Genomic DNA, 13,574 nt, shown 5'->3' with positions numbered 1-13,574 from the left:
CCCTGACCTATCACCTTCATCCCCTCCCCCACTCACCTATTGTACTCTATGCTACTTTCTCCCCACCCCACCCTCCTCTATCTTATCTCCCCACGCTTCAGGCTCACTGCCTTTATTCCTGATGAAGAGCTTTTGCCTGAAACGTCGATTTCGCTGCTCCTTGGATGCTGCCTGAACTGCTGTGCTCTTCAAGCACCACTAATCCAGAATCTGGTTTCCAGCATCTGCAGTCATTGTTTTTACCTTTCTCACACTTGGCCTGTAGCCTTTTCTAATATTCACCTCAACACTTTTTAATTATTGTGAGCACACCCCCTTTACCAATCATTCAGGCAGTGAGTTCCAGATACCTACCACCTTCTAGGTGCAAAGAAATTTCTTCAACTCTCCTCTAAACTCTTGTCCATTACCTTAAATCTATACCCATGATTATTATCCCTCTTCTAAGGGGAATGTTTCTTGATGTCTACGCTATCTGTGCCTCTTATAATTTTGTAGATTTCAACCAGGCCTCCAGTCAGCCTTTTCTGCTTTGTGGAAAATAACCTCAGCCTATCAAGTGCCACTTCATAGTTGAATTGCTCAAACCCAGGAAACACCCTCATAAATCTCTGCATCCTCATCAGTGCAATCACATCCATCATGTAACGCGGCAACTAAAACTGCACACAATACTTCGCCTGTGGTCTAACTAACGTTTTATGCAGTTCCATCATAACCTTCCTGTTTTTACATTCAAAGTTTTAGCATTGACGAATAAAGGAAAGAATCCCATATGCCTTCTTAAACACTGCTACCCTTAAGGATCAATGGACATGCACACTAAGGTCTTCTGTTCTTCTGAACATCCTAAGATTCTCCCATTCATTGTGTACTCACTTGCCTTGTTAGTCCTTCCAAAATCCATCACCTCATACTCCTCAGGATTAAATTCTATTTGCCTCCATTCAGACCATTTGACCAGCCCTTCTGTAGTCTAAGGCTTCCCTTCTCACTATTTACCACACCATTAACTTTCATGTCTTCTGTAGACTTGCTGATCATGTTCTCCATATTCCTGTCTTGATTATTAATATACACTATAAACAGCACGACACCTAGCACCAAACCCTGCAGACAATACTGAATACAGGCTTCCAGTCGCAAACACAACCTTTGATTATCACCTTTAGCCTCCTGCTATAAAGCCAATTTTAGATCCAATTTTCTAAATTGCCCTGGATCCCATGGACTCTTATCTTTTGACCAGTATCCCATGCAAAACTGTGTTAAAAGCCTTACAAAGACCATGTCAACTACATCCACTGCACTACTCTCATCTACACATCAAGTCACCCGCCTTGAAAATCTCAAATTAATTTGATAGAAATGATCTCCACCAGAAAGGTTATGCTGACTATCCTTGGTTAACCCATGCCTCACCAAGCGGAGATTAAAACTGACCCTCATAATGTTTTTCCAATAGTTTCTCAATGTTAGGTTCACTGGCTTGCAATTTTCTGGTTTATCGCCACCACACCTCTTGAAGTATCACGTAGCTACCCTGTAGCCCTTTAGACCTATCCTGTGGCCAAAGAAAATCTGAAAATTAAAGATATAATCCCTGTAACCTCCTCTCCCCTTGTAATAGATTTATCCACTTCTATTGTACATGCTGATTAATCCCATTGGTCTTTTTCAACTTCTGTTTGGTCTCTTGATTGCTCTGGTTTCAAACATGAAAGTGCAGTGTCTGAACACACTTCTTCTCAAAAGGCTTCACTGGATTCAAAATGTTAACTTTGATTTCTCTCCACAGATATTACCAGACTTGCTTAGTTTTTCCAGCAATTTCTGTTTCTACATCATATCATATCATCTTACTCTTGAATATGTATTTTACATATATGTACATTGTTTGATTTAGCACAGCAGGCAGAAGAGGACTTTATGGTTATTCAAACAATGTTGAAGAGTTTGCTCCTTTTATGAAGGCTGAAGTGCGCTTGGCAATTCCAAATGTGGTATGTTGCTATTGTAATCTATTTGGACTTGTAGAATATTTTAAGAGAATAATAAAATGTATTCTAAATCTATTCTGGTTAATTTTGACATTCTGCAACAAATCCATTGCCTCAGTGAAGAGGTCAGAGTTAGTTTCTACTGCCACCATGGACACAACATTTAGTTAATCAGTTCTCAATGGTTTTAGCTGCCATGAGATTTGAATGTGAGGGTTCAGGACTGCACTATTGAGTGGCTGCTCACTTAGACCATACTGTCCCTATTCTGAGGAGAAAGTGAGGACTGCAGATGCTAGAGATTAGAGTTGAGAGTGTGTTGTTGGAAAAGCACAACAGGTCAGGCAGCATTCGAGGAGTAGGAGAATTGATATTTCGAGCATAAGCCCTTCATCAGGAATGAGGCAGGAGAATCGACATTTCGGGCATACGTCCTTCATCAGGAATGAGGCAGGAGGATTAACATTTCGGGCATAAGCCCTTCATCAGGAATGAGGCAGGAGAATCGACGTTTTGGACATAAGTCCTTCATCAGGAATGCGACAGGAGAATCGACATTTCGGGCATAAGCCCTTCGTCAGGAATGAGGCGGCAGAATCGATAAGCCCTTCATCAAGAATGAGGCAAGAGAATCGATATTTCGGACATAAGCCCTTCATCAGGACTTATGCCCAAAACGTCGATTCTCCTGCTCCTCAGATATTGTCTGACCTGCTGTGCTTTTCCAGCAACTGTCCCTACTTTGAGTATATTGCATTTAAGTTTCTGTCTTACCCAAGAGTTCAGGATTGTCTAAATTTCTGGAATTCCAATAATCTCTTTGAATTAAATACAAAGATAAATAACACTGATCTTTGTCTTTCAGCTCTCTGGTACAAATGTTCCGTCCTCTCTTTCCAGAGTCTCAAAAGCATGTTTCTTCTGCTATCAATGTTGTGTCACATTATGCATTATTATATCATTAATATATGACATTTATACTTCGAGAAATATTTTTAGGCCTTGGCTAAATGTAAGTAAACCTCGCAAGCTGCCCACTCTAAGATGCATTCCAGTGCTGATTACCAAATTCAGTCCAGCACAATAGCAGATGGCCTGGTTGGCATTAGCATGGTAAGGTGGAAAGATTGCGATTGCAGCATCAATCGTCCAGATTACTTTTGTGAGGCTCAGAATAGCCGTTAGAATTTACAACTTATCCATGGGTAGGATTTTTCTATTTCTGGGAAAAGTGTGTGGGTGAGTGAGTTTCATGATATCTCCTGCACCAGGGATGGAATGAATTTTCTCACCTGATCTACTTTTCACTTGATAAATTTACGTGAGATTTTGGACACTTTTCTTGGAGAATTTCATGGTAAGTAAGATTGAAGTTCATGCCATTGCCAGCACCTTCAAATTTTCCCTCTTGTTCCATTTTTCTCACCACTTCAGAAGATGCAAGCTTAGAATGACACCTTACATTGTGTTGCTTGGTAATAATCACCAAAACTGAAGAGTGTGGAGCTGGAAAAGCACAGCCAGTCAGGCAGCATCTGAGGAGCAGAAAAATTCACATTTTGAGCATAAGCTCTTCATCAGGAATGAGGCTTGTGGCCCAAGGGGACTGAGAGACAAATGTGAGGAGGGGAGGGGGGGGGGGGGGGGTGAGCCTGGGGGGAAGGTAGCTGGGAATGTGATAGGTAGATGAAGGTGGGAGTGAAGGTGACAGGTCAGAGAGGAGGGTGGGGTGGATAGATGGAAGGAAGATGGACAGGTAGGACTGTTGAAAAGGGTTTTGTCGAGTTGGAAGCTTGGATCTAAGATAAGGTGGGGGGAGAAGAAATGAGAAAACTAGTGAAATCCACATGTGGTTGGAGGCTCCAAAGGTGGAAGCTGAGGCATTCTTCCTCCAGGCATCAGGTGGTTAGGATTTGGCGGTAGATGAGGCCCAGAGTTTGCATGTCCTTCGAGGAGTGGGAGGGGAGTTAAAGTGTTTGGCCACAGGGTAGTGGGTTTGTTTAGTTCATGCGTCCTAAAGGTGTTCTCTGAAACATTCTGCAAGTTGGCATCCTGTCTCCCAAATGCAGTGGAGACCACATCGGGAACAACGGACTCAGTAGATGACATCATAGAGTCATAAAGTCATAGAGATGTACAGCACGGAAACAGACCCTTCAGTCCAACCCGTCCGTGCCGACCGCATAGCTGAACCCAATCTAGTCCCACCTGCCAGCACCCGGCCCATATCCCTCCAAACCCTTCCTTTTCATATACCCATCCAAATGCCTTTAAAATGTTGCAATTGTACCAGCCTCCACCACTTCCTCTGGCAGCTCATTCCACACACGAACCACCCTTTGCGTGAAAAAATTGCCCCTTAGGAGTCTTTTGTCTCTTCCCCCTCTCACCATAAACCTATGCCCTCTAGTTCTGGACTCCCCCACCCTGGGGAGGAAACTTTGTCTATTTATCCTATCCATGCCCCTCATAATTTTGCAAACCTCTATAAGGTCACCCGTCAGCGTCCGACGCTCCAGGGAAAACAACCCTAGCCTATTCAACCTCTCCTATAGCTCAAATCCTCCAACCTTGGCAACATTCTTGTAAATCTTTTCTGAACCCTTTCAAGTTTCACAACATCCTTCCGATAGGAAGGAGACCAGAATTATTCCAACACTGGCCTAACCAATATCCTGTATAGCCGCAACATGACCTTCCAACTCCTGTACTCAATACTCTGACCAATAAAGGAAAGCATACCAAACCCCTTCTTCGCTATCCTATCTACCTGCGACTCCACTTTCAAGGAGGTATGAGCCTGCACTCCAAGGTCTCTTTGTTCAGCAACACCCTCTAGGACCTTACCATTAAGTGTGTAAGTCCTGCTAAGATTTGCTTCCCAAAATGCAGCACCTCGCATTTAGCTGAATTAAACTCCATCTGCCAATTCTCAGCCCATTGGCCCATCTGGTCAAGATCCTGTTGTAATCTGAGGTAACCCTCTTCGCTGTCCACTACACCTCCAATTTTGATGTCATCAGCAAACTTACTAACTGTACCTCTTAAGCTCGCATCCAAATCATTTATATAAATGACAAAAAATAGTGGACCCAGCACCGATCTTTGTGGCACTCCACTGGTCACAGGCCTTCAGTCTTAAAACAACCCTCCACCACCACCCTCTGTCTTCTACCTTTGAGCCAGTTCTGTATCCACATGGCTAGTTCTCCCTGTATTCCATGAGATCTGACCTTGCTAATCAGTCTCCCATGGGGAACCTTGTCAAACACCTTACTGAAATCCATATAGATCACATCTACCACTCTGCTCTCATCAATCCTCTTTGTTACTTCTTCAGAAAACTCAATTAAGTTTGTGAGACATGATTTCCCATGCACAACGTCATGTTGACTATCCCTAATCAGTTCTTGCCTTGCCAAATAAATGTACATCCTGTCCCTCAGGATTCCCTCCAACACTTGCCACCACTGACGTCAGGCTCTCTTGTCTATAGTTCCCTGGTGTGTCTTTACCACCTTTCTTAAACAGTGCATCACGTTACCAACCTCCAGTCTTCCGGCACCTCAGCTGTGACTATCGATAATACAAATATCTCAACAAGAGGCCCAGCAATCACTTCTCGAGCTTCCCACAGAGTTCTAGGGTACACCTGGTCAGGTCTTGGACATTTATCAACTTTTATGCGTTTCAAGACATCCAGCGCTTCCTCCTCTGTAATATGGACATTTTGCAAGATGTCACCAACTATTTCCCGACATTCTATAACTTCTATGTCCCTTGAAGGAGTGGGAGGGGAGTTAAAGTGTTTGGCCACAGGGTGGTGGGTCTATTTGGTTCATGTGTCCCAAAGATGTTCTCTGAAACGTTCCGCAATTTGGCGTCCTGTCACCCCAATGTAGAGGCAACCACATCGGGAGCAATGGATGTGATAGGTGATGTGTGTGGAAGCACAGGTAAATCTCTGTTGGATGTGGAAAGATTCTTTGGGGCCTTGGACAGAAGTAAAGGCGAGTTGTGGCAGCAGGTTTTGCATCTCTTGTGCTGGCAAGGGAAGGTGCTGGGAATAGAAGGTGGGTCAGTGGGGGGCGTGGACCTAACAAGGGAGTTGCAGAGGGAATGCTCTCTCCAGAATTCAGATCTTTCCTCCCCACCCCTATCTGCATTCTGGAGAGACCTTTCCCTCCGTAACTCCCTTGTTAGTTCCACGTTCCCAACCAACCAACTCTCCATTCTCGGCATCGTCCCCTGCCACCATAAGCCTGTGCCCACACCTCCCCCCTTCCCTCCATCCAAGGCCCCAAAGGATCTTTCCACATCCGACGGAGATTTACCTGTACTTTCACAGATGTCATTGAATGTGTCCCCTGCTCCCCCTGTGGCCTCCTCTACATTGGGGAGACAGGATGCCAACTTGCAGAATGTTTCAGAGAACATCTCTGGGACACACAAACTAAACAACCTCACCGCCCTTTGGCTGAACAGTTCAACTCCCCTTCCCACACCGCCAAGGACATGAAAGTCCTGAACCTCCTCTACCACCAAACCTGAACCGCCCAATGTCTAGAGGAAGAACGCCTCATCTTCCGCCTTGGGAGCCTCTAACCACAGGAGATCAATGTGGATTTCACCGGTTTCTTCATTTCCCTGCCCCCTACCTTATCCTAGATCCAACTCTCCAACTTGGCACTGCACTCATGAACTGTCCTACCTGTCCATCTTCCTTCCAACCAATTCACTCCACCCTCTTTCACCCCCACCTTCATCTACCTATCACATTCCCAGCCACCTTCCCCCCAGGCTCACCCTCCTACCATTTATGTCTCAGCCCCCTTGGGCCACAAGCCTCATTCCTGATGAATGTCTTATGTTTCACATATCGATTCTCCTGCTCCTTGGATGCTGCCTGACTGGCTGTGCTTTTCCAGCTCCACACTCTTTGATTCTAATCTCCAGCATCTTCAGTCCTCACTTTCTACGAATCGCCAAAGAAATGGCCCCGAAGAAAAGCAAACTCATTTTCCACTTCATGAATGGTGATCTGGAGTTGTTGTGGTTATAATGGTGGAGATTAGGTCAGTCCACATCCTAGACAATCAGCATATATGTGGCACACCAACATACACAGCCAGTCTGGATCCAAATAGCATTACAGGTCAATGGAGGATTTTATTTGAGGCTGGCTGCCCATCAGTTAATGCAAGAATGTCAATGATCTTCTGCACTCTATAAGGATAGGTACCGAAGTCTCTATATTCAGGAGCAGCGGGAGCGGTTAGAGTGAGGACCTTCTCTGCCAGGAAGGTAAGTTTCCCCCTAAAAGGACTTACTTTGAGAGTCAGTGGCCTTCATTTTCAGCAGGAGCAGGAGCAGTGATTATGAGGAGCTGAGTAGGAGCAGTCAAATTGTGCTCTGGGAAGGTGAGTGAACTGATATATTTGGGCAGTGGCTGAACCCTAGACACTATACATGTAGTGTCTCCCATTTGCCCTTCTCCTCCAACCAAAAAAAAAGACTATGGTGTGTTAATAAGGGAAGGATTTTCTATTTCTTTTTTATCGTGTGATTAGTCAAAAATTTTCCTTTTCTCTTCTTTTACTTATCTATTATTTGATACTATAGTTGGACTAAAGCTTAAGAGTGAAAATGGCAGGAGACCTCAGACCCGTGATATGCTCCTCTTGCTCAATGTGAGAGCTCAGGGACACGGCTGATGTCCCTGACTCCTTCACATGCAGGAAGTGTGTTCAGTTGCAGCTCTTGTTAGACCGCATGTTGGTTTTGGAGCTGTGGATGGACTCACTTTGGAGCATCCACAATGCTGAGGAGGTCATGGATAGCACATTTAGTGAATTGGTCACACCGCAGATGAGGATTGCTGAGGGAGAAAGGAAGTGGGTGACCAAAAGGCAGAGATAGCACAGGAAGGCAGTGCAGGTGTCCCCTGCAGTCATCTCCCTCCAAAACAGGTATACCATTTTGGATACAATTGGGGGGATGGCTCACCAGGGGAAGGCAGCAGTAGCCAGGTACATGGCACCATGCCTGGGTTTGCTTACAAAAGGGCAGGAGACAGAGTGGAAGGGCTATAGTCATAAGGGAGTTAATTGTAAAGGGAGTAGATAGGCGGTTCTGTAGTCAAAAACGAGACTCCCGAATGGTATGTTGCTTCCCAGGTGCACAGGTCGGGGATAACTCAGATCGGCTACAGAACATTCTAAAGGGGGAGAGCGAACAGCTAGTTATCATGGTGTACATAGGCACTAATGTCACAGGTGAAAAACAGGATGAGGTCCTACAAGCAGAATTTAGGGAGTTAGGAGCCAATTTAAAAACTAGGTCCTCAAGAGATAGTAATCTCAAGATTGCTACCAGTACCATGTGCTAGTCAGAATAGAAATGAAAGAATAGGCAGCATGAATGCGTGGCTTGAGAGCTGGTGCAGGAGGGAGGGTTTCAGACTTTTGGGACATTGGGACTGGCTCTGGGGGAGGTGGGACTATTACAAATTGGACCGTCTATACCTGGGTTGGACTGGAACCAATGTCCTAGGGAGTGGTTTTGCTAATGCTGTTGGGGAAGCTTTGAACTAATATGGCAGGGGAATAGGAACCAAATGAGAAGGTTGTTGGATAGTAAGGAGGTAGTAACTAAAGCCTGGAGGGAACTAAGTAATGAAGTCAGCGTGACTAAGGGGAAGAGTGGCCAAGTAGCAGATGATGAATGCAAAGGGACAGGTAGCCTGAGGTGCATTTGTTTTAATGCAAGAATATCTGGTTGGCGTGGACGGGTTGGACTGAAGGGTCTGTTTCCATGCTGTACATCTCTATGACTCTAAGTATAGTAGGTAAGGCAGATGAACTTAGGGTTTGGATTAGTACCTGGGAGTATGATGTTATTGCTATTATTGAGACTTTGTTGAGGAAAGGGCATGATTGGCAACTAAATATCCCAGGATATAGATGCTTCAGGCAGAATAGAGAGGGAGATAAAAGGAGTGGAGGAGTTGCTTTATAGATTAGACAGCATATCACAGCTGTGCTGAAGGAGGGCATTATGGAAGACTCGAGCAGTGAGGCAATATGGGCAGAGCTGAAAAATAGGAAGGGTGCGGTAACAATGTTGGGGCTGTACTACACACCTCCAAACAGTGAATGTGAGATAGAGGAACAATATGTAAACAGATTATGGAAAGATATAGGAACAACAAGGTGGTGGTGATGGAAGGTTTTAATTTTCCCAACATTGACTGGGACTCACTTATTCTTATAGGTCTAGATGGAGCAGAATTTGTAAGGAGCATCCAGAGGATTTTATAGAGCAGTATGTAAATAAACCAACTGGGGAAGGGGCCATACTGGACAGAGTGTTGGGGAATGAGCCTGGTCACGTGGTTGAAATTTCAGTAGGGGAACACTTTGGAATAGTGATCACAATTCGATAAATTTTAGAATACTTATGGACAAAGATGAGAGTGGTCCTAAAAGAAGAGTGCTAAACTGGGAGAACGCCAACTACAGCAAATTTTGGCAGAAGCTGAGGAATGTGAATTGGGAGTAGCTGTTTGAAGGTAAATTCACATTTGATATGTGGGAGACATTTAAAGAGAGATTGATTAGAGTGCAGGATAGACGTGTCCCTGTGAAAATGAGGGATAGAAATGGCAAGATTAGGGAACCATGGATGACAGGTGAAATTGTGAGACTAGATAAAAGGAAAAAGGAAGCATACATAAGGTCAACGTGACTGAAAACAGACAAAGCTTTGGACGAATATCAAGAAATTAGGACCAATCTGCAGTGAGGAATTAAGAGGCCTAAAAGGAGTCATGAAATATCTTCAGCAAACATGGTTAAGGAAAATCCCAAAGCCTTTTATTCGTATGTAAGGAGCAAGAGGGTAACTAGAGAAAGGGTTGGCCCACTCAAGGACAAAGGAGGAAAGTTATGTGTGGAGTAAGAGAAAACGGGTGAGATTCTTAATGAGTACTTTGCATTGGTATTCATCGAGGAGAGGGACATGACAGGTGTTGAGGTTAGGGATAGATGTTTGATTACTCTAGATCAAGTTGGCAAAAGGAGGGAGAGGGTGTTGGGTATTCTAAAAGACATTAAGATGGACAGGTCCCCACATATGGATGGGATCTATCCTAGGTTACTGAGGGAAGTGAGAGAGGTAATAGTTGGGGCCTTAATAGATATCTTTGCGGCATCCTTGAACACAGGTGAGGTCCTGGAGGACTGTAGAATTGCAAATGTTGTCCCCTTGATAAAGAAGGGTAGCAAGCATAATCCAGGTAATTATAGACTTGTGAGCCTGCGCCAATGGTAGGGAAGCTGCTAGAGAAGCTACTGAGGGATATGACCTATTTACATTTGGAAGAAAATGAACTTATTAGTGATTGGCAATATGGGTTTTGTGCAAGGAAGGTCATGTCTTGCCAACTTAATAGAATTCTTTGAAGACATGGCAAAGTTGATTAATGAGGGAAAGGCTGTAGATGTCATATACATGGACTTTAGTAAGGCATTGGATAAAGTTTCCCTTGTAGGCTGATGGAGAAAGTGAAGTCACATGAGGTCCAGGGTGTACTAGCTAGATGGAGAGAGAAATGGCTGGGCAATAGGAGACAGAGAGTAGTAATGGAAGGGAGTTTCTCAAAATGGAGAGAGGTGACCAGTGGTGTTCCACAGGAATCCGTGCTGGGACCACTGTTGTTTGTGATATACATAAATGATCTGGAGGAAGGTGTAGGTGGTCTGATTAGCAAGTTTGCAGACGACACAAAGATTGGTGGAGTAGCAGATAATGAAGAGGACTGTCAGAGAATGCAGCAACATACAGATAAATTGGAGAGTTGGGCGGAAAAATTGCAGATGGAGTTCAATCCAGGCAAATGCGAGGTGATGCATTTTGGAAGATCTAATTCAAGAGCGAACTATATGTTAAATGGAAAAGCCCTGGGGAAAACTGATGTACAGAGAGATCTGTGTGTCCAGGTCCATTGTACCCTTAAGGTAGCAACGCAGGTGGATAGAGTGGTCAAGAAGGCATACAGTATGCTTTCCTTCATTGGATGGAGTATTGAGTACAAAAGTTGACAAGTCATGTTACAGTTGTATAGGACTTTGGTTCGGGCACATTTGCGTACAGTTCTGGCCGTCACATTACCAAAAGGATGTGGATGCTTTGGAGAGGGTGCAGAGGAGGTTCGCCTCTGGTATGGAGGTAGCTAGCTATGAAGAGAGGTTGAGAAGATTAGGATTGTTTTCTTTAGAAAGACGGAGGTTGAGGGAGAACCTGATTGAGGTCTACAAATTAATGAGAGGTACAGAAAGGTTAGATAGCAAGAAGCTTTTTCCCAGAGCGGTGGACTCAATTACTAGGGGTCATGAGTTCAAGATGAGAGGGGAAAGGTTTAAGGGAGATATGTGTGGAAAGTTCATCACGCAGAGGGTGGTGTGTGCCTGGAATGAATTGCCAGCGGAGGTGGGAGAGGTGGGCATGATAATGTCATTTAAGATGTATCTAGACAGATATGTGAATGGACAGGGAGCAGAGGGATACAGGTCCTTAGAAAATAAGTGACAGGTTTAGTTAGAGGATCTGGATCAGTGCAGGCTTGGTGGGCCGAAGGGCCTGTTCCTGTGCTGTAATTTTCTTTGTTCTTTGTCCTTTGAATATAGGAACAAGAGTAGGCCATTCAGCCCTCGCAATCGTTTCACCATTCAATTAGATCATGGCTGATCTGTAACTTAACTCCACATACCTGTCTTTGGGCCCTTATTCCTTCATACCTTTGTATAGCAAAACTTTATCTATCTCAGATATAAAATCAGCAACTGATCTAGCCTCCACTGCTGCTGTGGAAGAGTTTCAAACATCTACCACCCTTTGTGTGTAGAAGAACTTCCTAATATATCTCCTGAATGATCTAGCCCTAATTCTAAGACTATGCTTCCCTGGGTGTGGAATTGCCATCCAGTGGAAACAGTTTATCTTTAAGTATCCTATATTTTCCTGTTAATATACTGAAGACTTCGATCAGATCACCCTTCAGCTTCTAAACAGAAAACAGGCCTAATTTATATAATCTCTCCTCATAACCCTTGAAACCCAAGTATCAATCTGGTAAAACCACATTATACTCCCTCCAAGGCCAATGTATCCTTTCTAAGGTGTGTTGCCTAGATCTGCTCACAGTACTCAAGTAGGATCCAGCCAGGGTTTTATATAACTTCAGCATAACTTCTGCATCCTTGTTCTGCAGTCCTCTGGATATGGCATGGTGATTCAGTGGTTAGCACTGCTGCCTCACGGCGCCTGGAGCCTGGGTTTGATTCCAGCCTCAGGTGATTGTCTGAGCGGAGTTTGCACATTCTCACTGTGTCTGAGTGGGTTTCCTCGGGTGCTCCAATTTCCTCCCACAATCCAAACGTGTGCAGGCACTATGCTAAATTGCCCATTGTGTTCAGGGATACGTAAATTAGGTGCATTCAGCAATGGTAAAATGTAGGGGATTGGGTCTGGGTGGGTTTCTCTACGGAGGGTTGGTGAGGACTTGTTGGACCAAATGGACTAGAAAGAGAAGAAAGTCCAAAGATGTGCAGGTCAGGTGAATTGGCCATGCTAAATTGCCCGTAGTGTTAGGTAAGGGGTAAATGTAGGGGTATGGGTGGGTTGCGCTTCGGCGGGTCGGTGCGGACTTGTTGGGCCGAAGGGCCTGTTTCCACACTGTAATGTAATCTAATCTAATCTAAAAATCTAAAAAAGGTCAGCATTCCATTATCTTTCTTGATTATTTTCTGCATCTGTTCATGACATTTTAAAGATCTATGTACTTGACCCGCTAAATCTTTGGATAGCCACAGTATTTAACTTCATACTATATAGAAAGCATCGTAATCTATCCTTTCTTGGTCCAAAAATGCAAAACCTCACAATTGCTTATGTTAAACTTCATCTGCCACAATTATGCCAATTGACTTAGGCTATTAATTTTCTTTTATAATTTTATACTTTCATCTACAATGTCTACAGTGTCGCCTAATTTTGTGTCATGAGCAAATTTGGATGTTCATTATCCTTCCTTCAGTACCTGTGTACTGGCTTTCTGTGTTTTGTGCACAAGTATTCCCAGGTTCCTTTGTGTCACAGCTTTCTGCAGTTTTCCCCATTTAAATAATAGTCATCCCTTCCAAAAATTAATAGCTTTACATTTTCCCACAGTACAATCCATTTGCTGACTTTCTGCTCACTTACCCTACCAGTATCTCTCTGTTAACTGTTTATGTCCCTCTCACAACCTGACTTTCCACCTATTTTTTTGTACCATCTTCAAATTTGGCGACAGTGCATTCACTTCCTTGCTCCAATCATTAATATATATATAGAGGTGGGCAGGCACTATTTCGTTCGGATAATCAATTATTTGGTTCATTGATTAAATGCCTTTCCTCTGGGGCTCGGAGTTTTTAAAGTCTGCTCCCCATTCAGGAGACTGCAGCAGCACACAGTGGGTGAGCCCCCCCCCCCCCCCCCCACACACCCCCAGCCCCATCCAACACTGCCCCC

The 13,574-nt window shown here is 44.2% G+C and overlaps 1 protein-coding gene across 1 annotated transcript in view; it reads left to right on the top strand.

Annotated features, from left to right (window-relative positions):
* The window catches only part of LOC122540182 (dynein axonemal heavy chain 8-like), a 1,320,893-nt gene that overhangs the window by 507,165 nt on the left and 800,154 nt on the right, over positions 1-13,574 (top strand). The window contains exon 25 of the mRNA XM_043675532.1: positions 1,919-2,003. Within this exon, the coding sequence (XP_043531467.1) occupies positions 1,919-2,003 (85 nt within the window). The remainder of the gene's footprint in view (positions 1-1,918; positions 2,004-13,574) is intronic.

The sequence above is a fragment of the Chiloscyllium plagiosum genome, chromosome 3 (genome assembly GCF_004010195.1).
Source record: "Chiloscyllium plagiosum isolate BGI_BamShark_2017 chromosome 3, ASM401019v2, whole genome shotgun sequence".
Classification (NCBI taxonomy): Eukaryota; Metazoa; Chordata; class Chondrichthyes; order Orectolobiformes; family Hemiscylliidae; genus Chiloscyllium; species Chiloscyllium plagiosum.
The sequence above is the reverse complement of the archived record's forward strand: the minus strand, read 5'-3'. Positions and strand labels throughout refer to the sequence as shown.